This window comes from Anopheles merus, chromosome 2L (assembly GCF_017562075.2).
Source record: "Anopheles merus strain MAF chromosome 2L, AmerM5.1, whole genome shotgun sequence".
Taxonomy (NCBI): Eukaryota; Metazoa; Arthropoda; class Insecta; order Diptera; family Culicidae; genus Anopheles; species Anopheles merus.
Genome location: NC_054083.1, coordinates 17,847,953 through 17,869,237, shown reverse-complemented (window position 1 = coordinate 17,869,237; position 21,285 = coordinate 17,847,953). Strand labels below are relative to the sequence as shown.

At 43.3% G+C, this 21,285-nt stretch overlaps 1 protein-coding gene across 2 annotated transcripts; it reads left to right on the top strand.

The window, feature by feature from the left end:
- Nucleotides 1–2,724: 2,724 nt before the first annotated feature.
- On the top strand, nt 2,725–21,285 carry LOC121592521. 2 transcript variants are annotated; one of them, XM_041914026.1, is made up of 6 exons: nt 2,725–3,297; nt 16,409–16,559; nt 18,964–19,038; nt 19,134–19,294; nt 19,382–19,555; nt 19,619–21,285. In XM_041914026.1, exons 2-6 carry the CDS (start codon nt 16,479–16,481, stop codon nt 21,066–21,068), a joined length of 1,941 nt encoding a protein of 646 aa, XP_041769960.1. In that variant the 5' UTR covers nt 2,725–3,297; nt 16,409–16,478; the 3' UTR covers nt 21,069–21,285. The 2 variants fall into 2 exon arrangements, with proteins under 2 accessions (XP_041769960.1, XP_041769961.1); XM_041914027.1 differs by lacking the exons at nt 2,725–3,297; nt 16,409–16,559 and adding an exon at nt 16,947–17,330.

Sequence of the window (21,285 nt, the reverse complement as noted above, 5' to 3'; positions counted from 1 at the left end):
GGACATTAGATTTTTTAAAATTTATTATCAATCGATTAATTAATAAAAAAATATAAAATACGGATACCCGCATACCGATAGGGTTGGAAACATAAATAAAATCGAATTGAACTTTTCACCTATACCCGGCTGCATGCGGCAGATGATTTTAATCTTTCGCACAAACTGGCCCAACTTTCATCTCACATGCACCTAAGTACCGACAGACGGAGGGTTTTTAGGTAATGAAGCCAACCTACCCGGTTGGGTATGTTTGTTTTGAAACCTGATCAAACCAACCACAAATCCTAAAACGCGCCATGCACACAATGCCAGAACACACAATCCTGTTGCAGTCCTAAACAGCCTGCAATATAGCATAGCTGGCGAAACAAGGCTACCGGTACCCTTTGAAACGGGCGAAAAGTAGCCGAAAATTGTGGAACTCCTCTGAGTGAGTGCAACCCTTCACCAATAGTCGCGCTAATGTAGGGATGGAATGAAAAGAAACGGAAGGGACAGGAAACAATAGCGTGCCGTTAGGTAAAAAAATATAATAATAATCGTTGATAAGTGCAGTTGGGAGGACGACGGTACAATGCGCGCGAACGCTGCGATTATGCAAGCAAGAAACTTAACTACTAACGGCGGTGTTTTTTTTTGTTCGAGCTTCCCATTCGGAAGGGTGCCCGAACGATGATTGATCTCGATTTGGTGACGTTGGTGACGAGTTGCCGGTCTGGTACGTTCTAAGGTTGCAGTTGTGCGGCGGGTACCGTTTTGGAAAGCGTTGTGTTTGAAAAGGAAAGAGCAGAAAGGGATCGTTTAACGTACCATCACGTGGATTGTGGTGTGCGCGTATGACTTTAGCGATTGTATGCAAAAAATATAGTTGGATGGTAGTTTTTTTGTGTGATCTTATTTATGCCTACTGTTTGGAAGAACGCTTACTGAAGTTGGCAAGATTGAAGGCAAAGGGATGTCGTTATAGATCTTCCGGTTTTTAGTTAATGAAATGATTGTAGTAATTTTTATCAAACACTCTCAATCTGTTCAAACTGTCAACAAAATTTGAGATGAGTATTGGAAATAGTAATTGATAAAATTAATTTAAATAACGGTCAGAATCGCCACGCTTTATAGCTGCTATTAAATTACAAATGCGCTAGTTCAAGTAAATATTTTTGTAAAGAGTATTTTCATATAACAATTACATTTGAAATTCGTGACGTATAGTTTTTAAGACGAATAATCAACCCTAATTTAATATTGGTTTTTTACCAACAGGTTTTTTTAAAAAAATATATTTTGTACTAAAATGTAAGTCGTATACCAAATATTTAACGTTCTTTGAATATTTCATGTTTAAATTATACCTTTATAACCATACTAAAAGGAATTATGCTATCCTAACACATGTTGCACATGTTGTGTAGAAACAAAAGGAGAAACAAAAAGGAGAGAAACTATGATGTTTTGCTTGTTCGGATTAGTGAAGGTAAAGCGTATGTATAGCTACATGTTCATTGTCAGTGTGCGTGAGTGCACACTGAAATAATAGCAGAGATTATAGCTCACAATTTTGTTTTGAATGTAATTTCAGTTTATACATTTTGATTATTTGTTATATTCTTAGAGGAAATAATGAGAATGAAAAATTGGATGCATAATTATCAAAAAAAAAAAAATATTTTGTTTGTGTACTTGAAAGCTGTCTACCTCAAGTGAGTATAGATTTCTGTTATTAACAAATTATATTGATCTTGAAAACTGAAATTTTCTGTCTACATACAGAGGAGCGTCGATTATCCAGGACTGGACGGTTGTCGGTTACTCGTTTTCCACGGATAATGGCCCAGGAAATGTCAAATTCATAAAACATTTTTAAATTCACTGATTTTACTGACAATTCACTTTGAATCAATTGATTAATCATTAGTAGAATATTATTTCAATCAATAACTATAGATTTAACAACTGTTCATGAACAAAAATGAAGCTCTAACATATCATGATACACTAGATACCTGCACAAAAATATTGTTTACCAACTTGACTATCGTTGCAATTGTTGTCCACAATTAAACAGCTGTCAAAATTTATACCCACGATTAAGTCACCCGCCGGTTTAACAATCCCTGGATAATCGACGTTCTACTGTATGTTTAACATTCTTCAATAGAAGATAAACTGAATGGGTACCATCAATGCTTTATTTTTTTTTCGTATTTTCGTAATCGCCCTAACAATGTGGTAAATTTATTTTCATTGCTTTTCATCTTGTTTTATAAATTGTACAAAAGTTAGTCGAGCGTTAGCATAACATGCATGAGCTAACCACATTATTACACAATAGATGGGTATATTTTTTTAGGCTGAAAAATACAGCTTTAAATGAAGTTCTGAAAAAATATAACGTTAAATTTGTTTTAGTCTACAATTGCCATAGTAGTTGATGAAAGAATGAAAATGATGAAGGTTTTTTTCAGATTCGATTTAGTAGAAAATTGACTTAAATATTAGTTGTAAACGTTTAACCTATCTATGAATCTTTTTAATCTAATACACGTAAAATACACAAATTATTATGTTTAGTGTAGCTATTGATACTCATTGTGTTTAATGGTATTTAAAAGCGACCTCTATAAGCAACTCCTCCCGTCTTAAGTTTCTTAGCTTTATGATTTTTTTCCAATTTCATATTGTGTTTTGGGAACCTGTTTATAACACAATATCCCATAGTGCGCTTGTGCTTGGTGCGCGGAGGGGAAAAACTACGCTCGCGCTGCAAGCTGTTTTCATTTCAAATCCGAAATTCAAACGGACCGCGTGAAGGTAAAGCAGTCGTGGTCCGGACAACATCCGTTCCATAGTCATAAGTGCGTGTGCGTATGAAAAGAATTTCGTGGTGAATTTGGTACTCGCAGTTGTTGCAAAGCGCTAGTGACTGAAGGTGACTGTTTAATGGTACAGTTTTGCTTGTGCATAGAGAATCGTGAAGCCGGTGGTGTACGATTAAACAAACCCTACTGGAGGGAGTGTAAGACGCGACAATAGGGCAGTGTGCACATGTGCATCGTGAGAAACAAGGGGCGCACAGTGGTTGTGCTAGGCTTTGCAGTGAAATGAGCAAATGAGCAGCGTGGGCTTGTCTTAGATTGCGCTGCAGTTATCGCCATCGTTTGTGCAGTGCAGTCGTGCAGTGACATTAGTACGGTGTTCTGAGTGTGTGTACGATGGAAAGAAACCCACCAGCACCATCAGTCAGAAGACCTTTCCACGGTTGAGAACATCGAGTGCGACCATTTTCAAATTACGGTAAGTCGAGTCGAAATTGATCGCTACTACAGCACAGGAAAGTTATAATGGTTTTACCAGTACCCCTTTTGGGGTTTTTTACTGTCTAGTTTAAATGAAGCCCGCAGTGTTCGCCCCATCAACAAAAGGCTCGAACGGTACCATCATCAAAAGCCTCACTTCCTTTGACACCAAGCGTCGTTACAAACGACGACAACTTCCTTCCACATTATCCTATTTTCTTCGATAAATTGTTCTTCCGAACGGAGCCGTTGGAATTGTCGCGGGTTTTTGTTCCCCCAATGCTACCGCTTTCGCCCTTCTGTGCCCGTTGAGGGTGAGTTCGCCACGGCACGCTGTGAAGTGCCGATACGCATGCGATACGCGCCAGCAGCATGCGCAAAGGAAAGGCGGCAGCATGTCGTAGCAGCAGCGGGGGGTGTACAGGGATCGTGTCAGTTTTTTTTGTGCACTTTATTGCCCATTGCCCGGACACCAGTGATCGGCAGGTTGGCATTGTTCTTGTTGTTGTTGTTGTTGTTGGACGAACTTTCGGAAGTGTGCAAGAAGAGGTCGATCGGGCCTGCGGTGCGCAGAAGAGTGCAACATTTTCCTTCGTTTTATGCATGTTTCCTTGCATATTTCCTTTAGTTTCTTGTGTGTGAAAATTACCGATCGGTGCGCGGCGGTAGGTGAGGGACCGTTGTTTGCCGACCCTATTTCAGCCGGTGAACCGTTTCGCAAGTGGGTTTGAGAGTGGTTAAGAACCTTTTTTTGCTTTATTCTCCCAGTCAACTGCCATTCGAATCGTTTAAGTTTTGCTCCCTTTTGTTCATTTTTAATGGCATTGGTGGGAGAAAACAGGAAGATTGTGATTGTGTTTGCGGTTCTAAGAACAATTCAGCCTAATGGTCTGTTTGTTCTGTGAGAAGTTAGCTTTCTTTTTTTTTAATTTTCTGGCTTCATATATGAGTTTCATTTCCAGATTTTTGTCTATTGCTTAAAAATGTTTAACAATTTAGAATACTGTAAAGAGGTTCAACTTGAGCAGCATTCTGTTGCGCAAAACTTATCCTTGCGCAGATGTTTGCGAGCTTGCGGCACAGTACGTGCCTTCATGTGTTTCAACTGTACCCATTTAACCTTTTTTCCTCCTTTTATTAATGACCCTGTGCTTTAACAGGTGTTACAAATACAGTAAGTGCTGCGAAAAGCTCATTACTATTCATTTGATTCAGACTGTCGCACAGAGGAATGCTTTACCGGTTGCTTCACTTCACTAGCGCAACAGAAAGAAAGCTAATAATTTAAATTGACCTTTAAATGGGGCTTTGTTAAAATGGGAACCGTTTTGTCAGACGACAGACCGGAGAAAACACAAGGCCATTGCACAAAACAACGGTCCCCCTCACACGTGTAAGGTATGAAGGGGAATTGTAATGTTTTCGCATAGCTTAAAAGTGTCATCACCGATTAGTCTTGCCGATTGTACGCAGAAGAGGATTGTTTCCATGTTTTTGGTGTGCCGGACAGAGACGGCAATAGGGCAGAGACGGCGGCGGGCAAAAGGTGGCCGAAATGGCAGCGACATCTGGAAGGCGGAAGAAACAGGCCGACTCATCATCGCGCTCGACACACCTTTAAAAATTAGCTCGAATGGATGGATGTACGTAGGCCCGGGTCGAAAGCACCGCAAGCAGCACCGAATTGCCGGCCAACCGAATATATGTGTTTGCGTCTGTGCATGATGGAGAGTGGCGCGGTGGGTTTGGGATTTTGGAATTGTTTTTCCGCCACCGCCCGATCTGTTGCGCAATCGCGGACAATCTCTCTCGCGCCGTTGGTCGACAAATGCGCGTCACGCAGACGAATTATTTTTCGCCACCTTCATGCGGTCTAGGAAGCGCTTACGAAACGAGTGCAAGGAGGGGGAGAGGGCGATGGTCGAAGGGTTGCTGTTGTCTTGTGCCAGTCTGCGCCCGAGTCCCATTCCGGATACAGTGTTATTGTCTAGTGCGCCTGAAACAACTTTGCAGCGAACATTGGAATTTGCTGAGCGACCCTTGATGGAACTGATGGGCGAAAACGAACGAGGCGCGAACTGCTATGCTAAGAATGTGAAATTGAGCTTAATCGGGGAGCGAAAATAGTACCCACCAGATATAAGCAGGAAGAGATCTATTCCGATCTCTGTTCGCTCTGTGCGAAGATTGGACCCGAGCAAAGAAAGCGGAGCGCAACATGCTGATGGGAAGCTGCTGTTGTTAGGGCGCAAAAATGTAGCAAAACATAACAATAAACAAACCCCCGGTGCGTGTGTGTGCTGAGCTACTAACAGAGGTGTTGACCTGTTGAGCCTGATGAGTCCACGCCTGTTAGCTATTCAAGCCGGAATACGCCTGGCGAGCGCTTCTCGGTGCGCGCAGTATATGTAACGTTATGTTACGTTACGCAGCGAAGCAACAAGAGCAGAGAGAAACACAACCACACCGGCAGACGAATTAGCCTGAGGAGAAAGATTGCTTTCTTTTTCGAATCGTATCGATCACACGAGATCGGCCTGACAGCCTGAGACGAGCATTTTGAGCGCGAAGCAACGGACTAGCGGAAAAACAGACAATTCAATGCGTGATCAGAAGACAAGCGCGCACTGATTTTTTTGTATGGGCACACTGACAGACTCTGGCCGATGGATCTGGATCCGCATCTTCGGATCCCCATCCACCGAAACAGAGCATTTTTCTATAGCTATAGCGAGCCGTGTAATCTGATCATCGAGCAATTGGGTCATATGTACAATTATCACAACACACAACCTGCCCCCCCATCAACTAGCCTGAATTCTCCCTACCGGGGGAGGGAATGGAGTGACTAGGGGTTTTTTTTTTTGTATTATTGCCATTGCCACTGAGTGTTTTTGCTTTAAAAAAAGGGCAAATAAACACTAAAAAACCAATTGGAACACCGAAGAAAAAAGCCAGACGGTACGCAATTGTGCTGGCCCTACGGTAGCAAGGAATCCACGGTATGACGGATGATCGACAGAATTATCGACATGGGCCAACATGTGTGATAAATCATGCGAAAACTCTCCTACAGCGTGTGCAGGGCAAGGGTGTAGCGCACTACTCGCAGGTGGTTCATGTATGCAACGCACGAATGCGCGCCGATGTGTCGATCTGCGCTGTGGCAGATTAAAGGGGCACGTACCGGCAAGTATGGCAGTGCTGTGTAAATCCCGCCAACCAGATACTGAGGGGCGGCAAACACAACTGTTTAGCTCACAATGTTACTGTTTTTTTTATGAAGCCATATAAAATATGTCGATTGGTGCTGTATTGGATGTGTCGATTATGAATGTAATGTGTGTGTATGTGTGCTTGTGTATCATTGAAATGGAAAATTTTATTGGTGGCACCCAATGATACACCGATGGTACTGATTTAATATGCATGTTTGAGTATCTTTGTGAGTTGCAAACATTAAATTGATTTAACTTGCTGTTATTTTCTATTGCTTGTGAGATAAACGATTACAGGTAACCTAAAAACATGTTACTATTCATACAGTACAATAGCACTGAATGTCTTAGTCTCAATGGAGTCTTATTACGCTGATTCCAGACTTCTCACATTTTTGTTTTGTTTTTGGTTAAACAAAATTAAAGCATAAAATTATAATTTTTAAAACTAATCAATGAGGATCACAATATCAAAAGACACAATTATCGCGGTTTTGTGAAAGGATCAGCCAATCAGTAAATCTCGTGAATAATTTCCAAATAATTGTTTAATCACAATATTTCCTTAAAGAAGACATTCCATTCTCAACGTCCTTGGCTTTACCATATCTTACTTGTACGGCCTATTCAAAAGCAATGAATGTTTTCTGTTTCTGAAAAGCGATACTCAAAGCATGAATTATACTAGCTAATTATTATATCTGTTGTTCACCGATCCTGTTTCAACCACTAACTTGTTTCCCTGTAATAACCCATGTGCTGTTTGTGACGATGATAGAGCAATAGCGGATCGATTTGTTCGCGACTTATTCATCGCGCTTCATCACAATGGAGGGAAGGAATGCATGGCCAGCAAACGGAATTGATCCATCCGGAGCCGCAAACCGGTCCCGGGGCAGAGATTCCATCGTCATTCGATAGCTAATAAATATGCAATGACACACTGACGCATTTATCGCTAGCGTCTCTGCTTGGCCGCGACGAAGATGCCGAGCGGATGGGAAGCGTACTGTGAGGGTACTCGCTGGTGAAGGACACTGGAGGGTAATCGGCGGATGTCAGCTCGGACCGATCGGATGCTTAACCTTGAAAAACTAATCACTAATCAGCGCAACGGCATTGGCGGGAATCGAGCCCGAGAGAAAGCCGATCCGGTTCTCGGTGAGGAGGTCGATCGAGAGGTCTCGAAGCAGAAGACCAACCCAAACAAGATGGGGCTATTCCGATGAGCTGTTGAAGATTTCTCGTTTGCGTGTGGAATAGTCGACCTTTTACCGGGTACGCTTGGTTCCATGTACCCCGTGTGGCTAATGAAACAGGCCAGACCAATTGATCCAGTTAGCTCGTGACTCATAAGCGATGTCTCTAATGGCCGGGGCGTGTGACAGCGAAAATTGCCACCGTCTTTTAGTGCCACTCAACTTAGGTCCTCCAGTGGTAGAGCGTCGTTGTTCAAGTGCCTGAAGCATCCTACGACCCGAACTGAAGTGTGGGCCCTTTTCCCATCTTTGTTGGGTTGCTGTTGGTAGCTCTTGGCAAAAAGTATGCACAAAGACGCACCCATTCGCCATACCGTGCCAGGCTCGGGGTTGAAGCTAATGTACATTAGCTCCAAACGTACATACACACACACGTCGACGCCACTTGCACGGGTAAATTGCATTTATAATTGTAGTTATTGTAGCGTGGGGAACTGGAAGATTAGCGTCGGCTACACATATCGTAAGAAGAGCGCGATCTCGCGAGGGCATCACACCGATGACGATCGAGCCGGAGCTGCCACATACATCGCATTAGTTGTTTCTTTTCCCTGTTGTTATGTATGCGCATTGTTGGGGGTGTGTGTATGTGTTTTTTTGAGGGGGATGATGAGCGTTTGTTGTCTTTCTTTCGTGTGCGTTCCGTTTGCGCATAATGATTTGCGGCCATTGTTACCACCATCCTCCTTTCCCCGGACACGGTGCGAAGAGATCATACCCGATGTCTAATGTAGATGCACGTGTGCGTGAGTGTTTAGGTGTTTGGGGCACGTTTTTTTGTTTATTTCACATTCCTGAGCTCTTTTTTTAGAGCCATTTTGATTTGTTGCAATTGTTTACACCAAGTGTATACAGATCATTAAAATCTTTACCAAACAAAACGAAAATAGGCTGCCCAAGGTGTCTAGGGTTGGTATCAGGCGATATGATTTATGGCTTTGTCTTGAGCTGTTTCCATGCATTTTATGGTGTCGCTGGGAGTGGCAACCATGAAACATTGCGATGGATTTAAACGTATGCGATTTATACATTAACTTTAAAGAGATCAGAATAATGCCAACTGTGTGACTTCAACATCTGAATACCTGAATGCCAGTATACTGGAAAACCTTTGAAGAAGACTTGAACTTTGGATATCTTACTCATATTTGAGACGAAATTTCGCCATTTCCTATTGTATTTTTATTGTTATTTGGACAAAATTGAAAGCCCAGAACCTAATTTAAGAATACTACTACCAATTGTATTGTTTACAAAGTGTAATTAGAGTGCTATTGGATCGGGTTCTGATTGCCTTTTTAGTCAAAATGGAGCAAGAATTAAACACTTACCAGCAGCATGAAGTAAGCTATTACGAAGTTTTCAGTACTGAATTTCTTAAGCTATCTTAACATGATAAACTTTACTTCCAGACCACAAAGTCTCAATTTAATACTGTCCAATATATTGCAAAGCAACTGATGAACAATGATGATGGATGACGTATCGGATTTGCTTGACTCAGGATTATCTCATTTAGAATGTTTTCCACTGCAGCTTGTGATACCCAATTGTATTACAGAATAGTGAAGAAAATTGTTTGATTCCTCTTAAGCGATGCACCAGACGCGTCTTAATTTGCGTAATTGCCAAAAAAAAAATATCCATATTCAAGTTCAATTTGTCACATCCAACGATTTTTTCTGATATCTGATACCTGATCATTAATAAAACACGATCTTAGTTTTTTTATTACAAGCCAACAACTTCGATTACAGTCGAATAACTGAGATCACAGTAGAGATCTCAGTAGTGCTGATCTCGGTTATTAAAAGCCGGTAAATACTTATTACTAGTACTGATTCCTAATCCAACCAATTTTGCCCCCTTAACCGGCGACATCATATACGCAGACAGTTTGGATACGCAGGATTGTTTTTCACAGTTTTCTATTTACATTCTTTACTCTTTAACCAAACGTCCCACTGTCCCACCTGTGTTTGTTTCAATCTTTAACCTTAGAAGGGGTTGCTTTTGTTTTAACTCATTCTAAAGCTAGGCTGAAACTCAATTTATTACTCGTACTTTTACGCCTGCGCGAAATGACTTTGCAGTGACATAGCTCGCTTGATGATTGTATTATTTCGTAGGTGAAAAAGCTGCCCGGCGTGGCTGTCATGATCGTTAGACACAAGCTTAGAATCCACACTACAGCAGTTTCGAACACCGAAAGCGACGAACCTGTACGACAGTACCTGCAGTGCAGCGAAAAAAAAATAAATCAATAAATCAAGGTCGGTTGTGTCTTTCGGTTCAGCATTTTAATAACGCCCATCTTAACCGACAATTCGCGATGGAATGGAATATTTAATGTAGCATGTACATGCTTCGAATTGATTTGAATCCCAAAACCCTTTCTACTTGTTTATGGTAGAATTGTGTTTACCTCGTTTGAGCGGCGCTTAGGCATGGTGTGGAATGTTTGCTTTTAATATGCGACGGATGACGGTAATGTTTTATTTTCATAGCTTGCGCTAATCGAAGGTTGATGTTTTAATTTTCAATACAAAACTAACCGAATTTCAAAATCTAATTTGATCCTCACTTCCAAGGGTTTGACCTAGAAGGGTTAAAAATTGAATGATAATGATTGCAATTGTATAAATTAACATTTAACGATGCTGTTTATTTCATTAAACACTTTTTTATTAAAAGCTGTTTGCTGATAGCACACTAACTACTCAACGGAAAAGCCATTAACACTTTACAAGCCGTTAACAATTAACCGAAGAAGGTAGCATGTCAGCATTAACAAAAAATGTTCCAAACTTTAACCATGATGAATGCATGTTTCATTACCTTCGTCCGTCGTCCATCATCCGGAAACGCATATTTGCCGGCGCATCGGCGGTTCTGCGTCTGTGTCATTCGGTGCAGTTCCCACCGGTACAATGTGCAGCAAGGTGCCATCGATGCGTGACCATGCAGCCTGCGTGTGTGTTTCTGTGTGTGCACCGGTAAGCGCATTAGCAGCTCGGTTAAAGCGATAGCCCTACGGGAGCGCGTGCGTTAAAAGATAGTTCAAAATTAGTTTCCAACCACCATTAACGGTTGGATGTGTTGTTCGTGTAGCTTACAAACCCAATAGGGAAGGGGTTCGAGGGAATGCAGAGGCACACGGAGGGGTTCAAAAATGAAAAAAAAAAATACGGTATCGATCATTGTTCGGACCCTTCGATCCGGATGCGTTTATCAACCTCGGCCACTGGGCCTTGGTCGACGGCCAGGTGCCTAACCGTTACTGCCGGCCAATCAATGGTGCAACATAGTTAGCCCTGACGGACGGACGGGTGGTGCATAACGGCGGTGAGCGAAATCATGCATAACGTCTTTCCGTCGTGTCCCCCTTTGTTATTGCGTTGCGCCGTGGACAAGTTGTGGTCAAGTTCATGCATCAGCGATACCAAGAGCGGCTGGTTTGACCATTTTTCCCCCTCTTGCTTACGATTTTTCCAGCGGTCAACGCCGCCGGCCGGGCTGTGTTTTTCACAGAAGTTAGTCGCGCGAGGGTTCGTGTTGTGATTTATCGGCCGTCGTGTAGCGTTTGTTGGCTTACGGGCAATAAATAGCAAAAGCGTACGGAGAGAAGCAGCAGCGAGCGGACCGACCGGGAAAAGGGACATTGGCAGAATATGGTTTCGTTCCGGAGCGACCTTGTCCGAGACAAAATTGAATGGGAGGAAGTTACAACAGTCCGCCCCTATCTTTAGAGTGTTGCTCCTCGCCGACGGGGTTTGACCAGGGCGGTCCCTTGTCCTGCAAGTGTTCGGGCGAGCTAACGTTTCGTTTTCAATGAGTGAGTGGCTGTTTGCTAATCGTTTCTCAATCGTATCGCTGTTGTTATCCTTTCACGCAATGAATTATTTATATTGGTTTCTAGCAATGATATAATCCCAGCGAGAGAATGAAGTGCTTTGCGAGTTTGTGACCTTCACTCTGGCACGCACAGCAAGTAGGCTGTTTTAATGCGTCTGGAAGCTCCGATCTGTGGACAGGCGGAACTGAAATGAATCATTGCTAATCCTGTGGCTACGACTCGAGGGTTTTTATGCCGTTCTGCGCTACCAAGCCTGAAGCGCGCTGAGCGCTTAAGCTAGCACATGAACAAGAATTATTAGAGACACGCTTAAGAAGGCGCAGAATGAAACTTCACGGTTTACTGAGGCTAACCTGCAACTGAACGGCAATGAGCGTAGGTTGGTTCTGGTTGCTTTCGGTGTGTTATTTCTTCTCATTTCATTCAGCATGCTTAGTTTTCTGAAAGTAATGTTCAAAGTAAACCTAAACGTACATCGATCGATCGAAATAAGCCTCAAGAAATGAGGTTGATGTGTCCATTATTCCGTTTGTATGGGAAAATTAAATGTAGCTCAAACATTTCGTGTCGTTACCATTCCCTCCCACTTGACATTCGTTAGCATTAATTTATTTCGCCGCATACAGGGGGTCACTTGCCAGCATATTTTGTCGTTAAGTAATAGGCATCGCTATGTTGAATGAATTTGACTCTATCGGTATGCAGCGAACATAATTCCGGCACTACCATCAGGACTTCATTTTTTACAGAAAAACTAGGTTATGTTCCGGTACGGCATTTTTTTTGTTTATGTCCAGGCCATTCTACAGGCATTGGATTTATAACATTCAACCCCTCCCTCACGAGTTCGGTAAAACACTTTCAATAAAGCTTGCGCACACCTGGCACTGCACCACGACCGGAAGTGTCTGCGCCGGGTCCCGTTTGACCACGCTGCTTCTTGGGACGTGCAGCAAAATAATTCACACACAATTATTCGGCCCCCGGAAAGCACCTTTGTCCCGGCAACCGCACTGTGGTTCAGTCCACAACCACAAGCAACGAAGATTGTAGGTTAATTTTCCGAGCAAAAGTTCTCACTATCAATAGGGGGCGCAGCACTTGTCGGTGGTGGTGGTCTGCGGTTCTGACAAACCAACCGTAAAGCCAGCCAAAAGTCCGCTCCCCCAGCTCTTAGTTCTCGGTTGGTTGATTGGAGAATTGCGTGTCTCGAGCGGGCAACTGCTGGCAGGAATGACTTTGCCTGCCTAAAAGGGTGGTTGGTACGGGGTACTCGTCTTGCTTACAACTTCTTCATGGTCACTTCAGTGCGAGGCTCTCTTTAGCGCAGGACCGGAAGGGAACGCCCGGTCGTGGTGTGAGGCCTCTCCTCCGTGTCGCGTTGCCGAAAGGGGGTGCGCCGAGGCTTAAATGAGCCGATGGGCTGAGGCAAGAATAATAACGCTAATAAAACACACAACAACAAAGCAACATTCATAATACGCAAGAAGTGCTGTTTGCCGTCAGTCGGAAGAATCGCACTCCCGTAGCGACATGGTTCCGTGAGCAAAGCAATAAGAACGAGCGCTTGTTCTCTTGCGAGCTGCGATGCGGGCCAAAAGGCAGTGAGATGTGAAGATGTTTCCTACCACTTCGAGGTCGTAGAATGTGAATGAGAAGAAGAAGAAGAAGATGATGAAGAAGAAGAAGAAGAAGAAGAAGAAGAAGAAGAAGAAGAAGAAGAAGAAGAAAAAGAAGAAAAATGAAAAAATAAGCAGGACGGAAAACTCGGTAAAGCCAAACGTTACAGAAATATTTCACACTGTGCCGGGTTGTAGATATAACCCAAACCCCGAAACTCAAAATTACATCCGGCCAGTGTGTGTTTGTTTGAAGATCGGGTAGCAAAGATAAGAAGTGGACATATTGGTCGGGGACGAAAAAAAAAAATAGGGCTGTAATAGAATTTCATGGCAAAAAAGGGCGTCAAAATGAAGGGAAGAAAGATCGAAGTCGAAAAATAAATAACTCAAGATTAAGGGTACGATCGATCCGGTTTTTCCGTTGCCCCTAATAAACCATGTGTAAGAAGCGAATGCGTCTTTGCTGGCCAGGGACAGTTTTCGGGCTGTCCAGATGGAATCGATTGGCATGAATGGTGGTTCCGGTGCGATAAACAACATGCACAGCGACCGGGACCGGCTGACCAGTTCCCATGGCGCCTTCTGCCTATCTCTGTTTATTACTTAGCTCCCTTCTCTTGCTCCTCGTTACCGGCCGAAGAGGAGTGAGGGATGAGATGTGAAAATTAAAGTACTGCACGCACTCTGAACCGCCTGGCCTGCCCGGGCCTGGTGGGGTCTAGAGGGTAATTACGTTTCATAAAGAAATTATCACCTTTTGCCACTGCCGGTCATTAGCGCGTTACATTTGATGCGTCGGTGTCCACCGAAAATACGGCTCTTGTCCCCACCACCACTGCCGAAAGCACTTGGATCGATGCAATCGATGTAAAATACGTTTGCTGCGCACGTTAAAAACAAAGGGAGCGTAAGAGAGAAAGAGGAAATAAAAATCTGCAACATCTGATTACAGTCAGGAAAACTTACTGCCGCACTTTCGATAGAGCTGCTTAAAAATAAATTTCTCTTTCATTTACTTTTTACAGCGACGGGAGGGTAAAGTAGCGATCTTGTTTTAGTTTCCTCTTTCTTTTTTCTTTTTTTTTGTTTTTTCGGATGGTAGTTAAAATTTTGCGCGAAATAGAAGCGCAGCCGGGTGGTTTGCGTAAAAATAGAAACAACGAAAACGGAGCACAAACTTTACCGTCGAGATCGGAATCGCTGAAAGTAAAGGTCAATTAAACGGTTTGTGGCGAGCCTAGTTAGCTTGGCGAGTCGCGAAAGCGAGGGAAAACTGTTGCCTGTAAAACTGAATATTTAATGGAACGGAAGGAAACATTCAAGCCAGTATGGTGGGTTTTGATTCGATAATTTTTCTTTCTCTAAAATTTATTAAAAATTCAAAATTTATTTATTTTGTTAGTTTCTAATGCAGCGATCCATAACGAATAAAAAATGGTTGAAAACTAATATATTATTATAGAAAATATTTTATATCTTTTATCTTTTTGTTCGTTCACTGACATGTTGTATGTGTGTTGCAAGCTACTAATCAAAATCATCAACCCAACACGTGCGTTGAGCAAAAACACACGAATGCCTTCGCTCGCCAGTAAGATCGATGCAGGTGCAATCCTCATTACGATAAATGTCTTTATTTATTTACTTTTCACTAATCGTGAATGTGTTCCAACGATCGTGCTCGAGGCTGCCCTACCAGCACACGTACGCGTCGGCCAGACTATTCTATCGCGCAGACAAGGGCCTGCGGGACTGCAGTAAAGCATTGTTGCGTGTCGTTTTGTTTTGCCCGTTGACGGTTATGTCTTGTATGTTTCGGGCGTATGATCGCGTCGTTGTAGCCCCCCCCCCCCCCTTGATGACGAAACCTGGGCAATGTAAAAGAGGAGCAATTTCTTGCTAGGTTATATCATATGCATAGGCCTGCGGAGGCATTATGGGCCTAGGTAGGTAGGCCTAACCCGATCATCGGCACGTCGAAAGGGTGCTGATTGTGGCCTTTTCTTCGCTTGGTAGTTTGGGAAGAGGCAAATTGGAGGCAAATTATGTGCAAACTGGAGCGCATCGGATGGTGCTCTTTGCGCCAGACATCGCGTGGTGTTGTATAGCGCGGGCACGATGCCATGCCAATGGTGCTCTTCAGTCTTCACACTCTGGGGTTTGTGGTTTGTGGATGGTTCACAGAACTTTTTGTTTGAATGTTACACAATGTGGGTGGGAGGATGGTGATTATCCGTGATGCAAAATATGTTATTCGGGCGTGCGTTAGAACGTTTAAGCGATTATGATGTCGTTTCTTTCGCCGAGGGTTGTTTTTTCGAACGATAATGGGCTGGAGATCCCGGTGTGAGGTAGAAAGGCTTACGATTATTCAATGGAATAATTATTTTATGCGGAAATTCTTCTTGGTCTTAGTTCCTTTAAACTGAGCACGTAGTGTCGGCATGACAATGGTTGTTTAGTTAAAAACCGAAACGTGTAAATTCAATTTAACAGTAATGTCAACAGGAAATGAATATGATGCGATCAACATACAAGAACAGAAGAAAAGTAAAAAAAAAGTACGTAAAGTAAAGTAAAAAAGAAATTGCTTTTTGACGGTCTTTAGTGGTCAACATAAAATAAAAACATGAAAATATCCTACTATATTCAAATCGCCATTATAAATAATTGAATTAAATAAACTAGAGAAATAAAAATATGTAGGGTTGGAACATTTGAATAATAACCAAAAAATATCTAACAAATAAGTAATAACATAAACAACATTTTGGGTAGCATAAATGCTGACAATATAAACGAATAAGTAGATGCTTTACTTATTGGCAGAAAGTAAAGCGCTTCGACAGTTTTTCTGGTTTCTTTTTTATTTATTATTTGTAAGTTATTTTTATCATTTTTTACGGCATTTATTCATTTTTACTCTTTGTCATTGCTTCTCTTTTGATGTTTTGATGTATTTATGTTTTCAAATGTTTTATAGTTCAAATTATTCGTCTTTTTCATGATTGTTTCGCTATTTTTCATCTCACTGTTGCTTTAATTTACTTACGCTACGGTTGATATACGTATTTGTATCATAAGTTAAGTATGTTCTTATTGAAATAACTTTAAATTTTCTATATCTCTTTTTTTCTTTATGTTTGCATTTCAGAGAAGCCAGCTGCTTAAACAAACACTTTGTAGTTAGCAAGCTTTCAATCGATCATCATGATAGTGTCGTGATGGAATCTGGAACTGTCGTCGTCAGTCATTCGCCAGCAGCCATTCCACCAGCATTCCTGAATGAACGTTCTTCTTCCATGGTAAGTGGGGTGGCCCCATGGGTGCTGTAAGTGATCGAGGCAACAAAAAAAGCACTCTCCATAACATTTGTTTCCATTTGTTGCAAGTAATGCACTGTGCGGCATATGTTTGCGTTTGTTCGATTAAAGCACTTTTGTTGCGACAGTTACAACTTCCGTTCCGTGCAGCAGTCCAGCCGATCGGGGTTTGTGCACATTTTTACGCTCACCGACAAGCGAGCGGGTGAAATCATCCGTTTTACATCCATCCGTACGAATATCGTGGTGAGTTGTGGATTTTTTTCCTCCTTTCTTCAACCGAAGCCTGAGCCATCGTGCGACCCGCTGTGCGCAACCAACACCGGACGATCATGATTGATTATACACCCGTTAGGAAAGATGATAAATGATAAAAACACCGGTGTGGCCGGAGCAAGGGGAAAGTTGTCTGGTTGACACATTCTTGCTCGATGAGTGTACCTCGCTGTCGAAAACTGAACCGCAGGCGCGAAAAAGGTAAAACCTTTGCGTAAAACCAAAACATCTCTCGGGAGAGGTGTACTGGCTGCTGGCCGATACCGCCGCGGTGGTTGAAACCAATCCCGACACCCGTGTCTAATCCAACCGTACAGTGAAACTGTGGTTTATGATTTCGAAAGTGATGTTGAAGTTATTATTGTTTGTGTGCGGTGTGTGCATGTTACTGCAGCGAGCGTAACGCTAGTTCGTTAGTACGAGTGAACGTGATGGATTTATTTGAAACATTAGAAAAGATCAGAGTGGGGAGAGGAGGTAAGAGGGAAAGGTTACCCTAAACCGAATCCAGCTCCAAACCAGAAGCCGAAATTAGCGACTGTTGCTTTGCTGGAGATGCGCTACTGTCTGTTGCCGTTGCGAGCGATATATGAAGCAAATGAAGCAAAATCAGATCGAATCGTGAGCGTGGGACCAACACTTGGTGGTCTTTGCCGGCAGCGCCTGCCCATTAGTTCGGGCAAATGATGGAGTACGCGGGAGTACGCGATCGATGTTTACGGTCGAGAAGTGTGGCAGGAAATGTGCAAGTGCAAGCACTGTTTGGTATTCCACCCCGGCCTCTGCATTACTGCCATTGAGGGGGAGTAGTTGTTGGAGTAGCAAAACGAAGGAAAAAAAAGGTTTACCCATTAGGTGGCGTTATGTAATGATAGTGCATTTATTTGTTTGCCTCCAGAGCCCCTTTATTATTATTCCATGTGCACGTGTGAATCCTAATGCCCTTGTGGCGGTACGTGTGGGATGGGGAAGGGTTTTTTTTGTGAAGATGAATATCCAACAGACGTACATTAAGCAATTAATCAACGATTGTATCGTTGGAATAAAGCTTGTGTAAGAACAAAATTACACGTCTCGTTTGTTTGCGTGACCTAACTGAAGAGATTTGAAAGCTTACTAGCAAATACAACATTAAATATTATAAGTTTTTAAGTGGTTCGGTAAAGAAAATGCGCGCCTCAAGAACTGCTGCGTTTTAACACAGAAAAACATCAGCAATTTTGGCCATTGGTTGGGGAAGGTAGGTAAATGCTACCTCATAAACTCAATATAATAGTAACTATTTGCAATATTTAAATTTTATTTAAAATATTAAATATTTAAATAAATAAAAACCAATTTTGAATAATGCGCACCCGGGAGGTGTTTCGGTATTACGCAAAGGTTTTACCTTTTTCGCGCCTGCGGTTATAAATAATTTTTCAAACCAAATCTCAAGCGTTACACTTTGCATTGTTTATATTTTCGGCAGGTTTCCAATGTGAATCTTATGAGTTCCATATGAGTTGTCGTGATTATTACACGCAGAACTGGTGTAAAAACTATTAAATCAATTGAAAGTATTGTTTCAATTGAAATTGAATCAATTGAAAGTATTGAAAGTCTTTTTTTTTTTGCTTATTTTGCTTTTGCTATCAATTGTTGATTAATAGCCAGCCACTGGAGAATGCTTTGAAATGCAAAGAATGGGAGACAGGAGAAAACAGAAGCTATATATAACAGAGAAAAACATCTCGCAAGCAATGAAAAATGTTGTTGACATTCTAAATTGACACGGAAAACCATACATGTCCTTACTATTAGGACGCTGATAAAACCTCACTAAACCCAATATCTTGCCACGGCTTGGATCACCTTCTTTTGTGTTGAATAAACAAGAAATGGAGTCAGTTACGTAATTCAGGAATATATGAGATTCTATAGGATTTCAAAGATCAATAAGTTTATATTTGGCTTGCTGAAAAAATGACTTGAAGGGACTATTTATTAGCAAATCCATCAAACCTCGTGGACTTGAGTAATTTATTTACTGCAAGTAAATGCACATATCATTAACGAAGCTGTTTTGAACTTAATATTAATATCAGTTTTACTCTTCTTTTATTTTCAGACTATTCTTCCGACGCAAGGCAAATTACAACAACATCCACCGAGAATGTCACAGCTGGAAACACTTGAAGCAAAGGTAAATAAGTGAACGAACTAATAAGCGCAAAGTAAACGACAGTACGCCAAGAACAGAATGTATTAGAGTGCATTTTTTCCATGTCCTTCGTTTAGATGGCCAACATTGAAGTGTCGCTGTGCGCTGGGACGCCCAGGCGAAGAAAAGGAACATCCCTTGGAGGATCCTTGTCTGCCCGCTCTTCGCCACGACCCGAAACGGCACCGGCCCGTGAGCTCCGAACCGCTTTGCAGGACCGTGAAGCAGTGATACAGAGGTAAGTGTAAATGTTAAACAGCTAAACAGCTTTTGGTCGTAGCTTTCATCTTAACTCATCACATTGTTTACACACTTTCATTTGTAGTTTACGACTCCAGCTTGGCCTGGGGAAGCTGCCTCGACCAACAGGACCACCGCTGGACGACACAGAACGACCAGTGGCCGAGCAACGGCTAGCGAAACTGAAATCGGACGCCGAAACAAAGCGACATGTGATTAAGAATCTAAAATCCGCCCTCGAAAAGTTGGATGTAACAGAGTAAGTCATGCAAAACACAGATTTGCTGGACATTCACTAACTGCCTGCGCTATCCCATTGCAGCAATATCGACGTACGAATACGGCAGGCCGAGCTGGAGTACGCACTAGGGCGCGAGGAACTGCAGCTACTGTCGCTGGTCGAGGAAGCGCGAGCCCTGCAGGGACGGCTAGACAAACCAAAGCAAGAACCAAACACGCTGTACGGGCTGTTGCAATCGGGCGCTAGCCTGAGTTTGCTTGCCGTTCGCGCGTCTACCGGACGCTGGAACGCAAGCACCAGAAATGAGCAGCCCGGCTTTTGGGTCGACTGGGTGCTGGAGGGCGAAAGTCTTCAGCGTGGTGATCGCATAATTGAAATCAACGGCAAACCGATCGGTGGCCGCAATCGGGAAGAAATGGTTCGTGCCATCGGGTCCCACTCAAAGTCGGAAATAGTGGTCGCACGTCCGAGAAAGCCATCCGCAGCGGGTGTGAATCAGCTGTCCCATCAGTCGCTGCAGCAATCGCAGGCCGACAATATTCGACTGCAGCACCGCATCTCGTACCTCGAAGACCAGGTGAGGGAGCTGCTCGCTACCAAAGACCAAAGCGGCGTGATCCGCAGCGGTGTGGCAGTGAACGGCAGTGGTGGAGCGCACATCACGTCCATCAGCATCACGTCACCACCGTCGACGCCACCGGAGGGGAAAACACCACAACCGCCGCATATTTACAACTACATCGACGAAAAAGGATCCTCGCCGCGCAACGGCAGCCCGGGACACGTTACAACGACCACCATCATCAAGGAGTGCGATCGTATCAATGGCGAGCTGACAAACGGTGCCTCGGATGTGATGAAATATAATCTGCGAAATTCGCTGTCCTCCTCGAAGATCAGCATCAATGGGGGCGATTCGCTAACCGCCCAGTACTACAATCGCAAGGAAAGGGATAGGCGCGAGCGCGAGGCACGACGGCAGGATCGCGAACGCTATCTGCAGCAGTTCGGGGCGAAACTGCAGCGCAGCACGACTGATCTGGAGAGCGATTGTGATCGAACTCGATCGCTACAGCACAGTCACAGCCGTAGCCACACGCGAAGCGTAGAGCATTTGAACGGTGAGCGGAAACGGCTGGTGGCGGCGACCATCCACGAAACGGCCACTACCGGTCGCCGCGGTGACAATCGCACCGCAAAAAGTCTGGACTTTGAATCGGACACCAACGACCAGTACGCGTCGGAACCGTCGGGACCGATCGGGAAACATGGCGGTGGTGTCCGGCCAGCACCACCAAAGAAGCCGCTCCGCTTGTCGCTGCAGCGTGCCCAAAGTCTGCAGACGGTGGATGGATTGATGCTGGAAGCGGCAATAGCGGCTAGCAATGGGCACGATAGGAAGCGGGGCATGAAACGATCTCACAAGAGTGGTACCAAAGTGGTGGATTCAAGCGCGACGATGACTTCCCAATACATTGAGAACAGTGCTCCGATGCAGACGGCATCGCTGGGGCGTCAGAAGTATATGTAGAGTGCGTGTTGCGAGAAATGGCCGTGTGGTATTGCATGCCTTGACTATGCGCAACCTTTTTTTTTGGGTGAGAGTATATACACGAATCGCAAATGGAATATGAATAGCAATACACTATGTTGTAAGATCTAAATTGTGACAATTGACTGCTAATTTGTATGATGTATTAGCGTTGTACGATTTTGTCCGTTAATAAAGAGAAAAGCAAAAATATAAA

Excerpts from the sequence above, each read along its gene's own strand:
- LOC121592521 (XM_041914026.1), top strand. The coding sequence starts at position 16,479 with ATGGAATCTGGAACTGTCGTCGTCAGTCATTCGCCAGCAGCCATTCCA. Across the intron at positions 16,560-18,963 it reads ATGAACGTTCTTCTTCCATG|ACTATTCTTCCGACGCAAGG; the intron begins GTAAGTGGGGTG and ends TTTTATTTTCAG. Across the intron at positions 19,556-19,618 it reads GAAAAGTTGGATGTAACAGA|CAATATCGACGTACGAATAC; the intron begins GTAAGTCATGCA and ends ATCCCATTGCAG.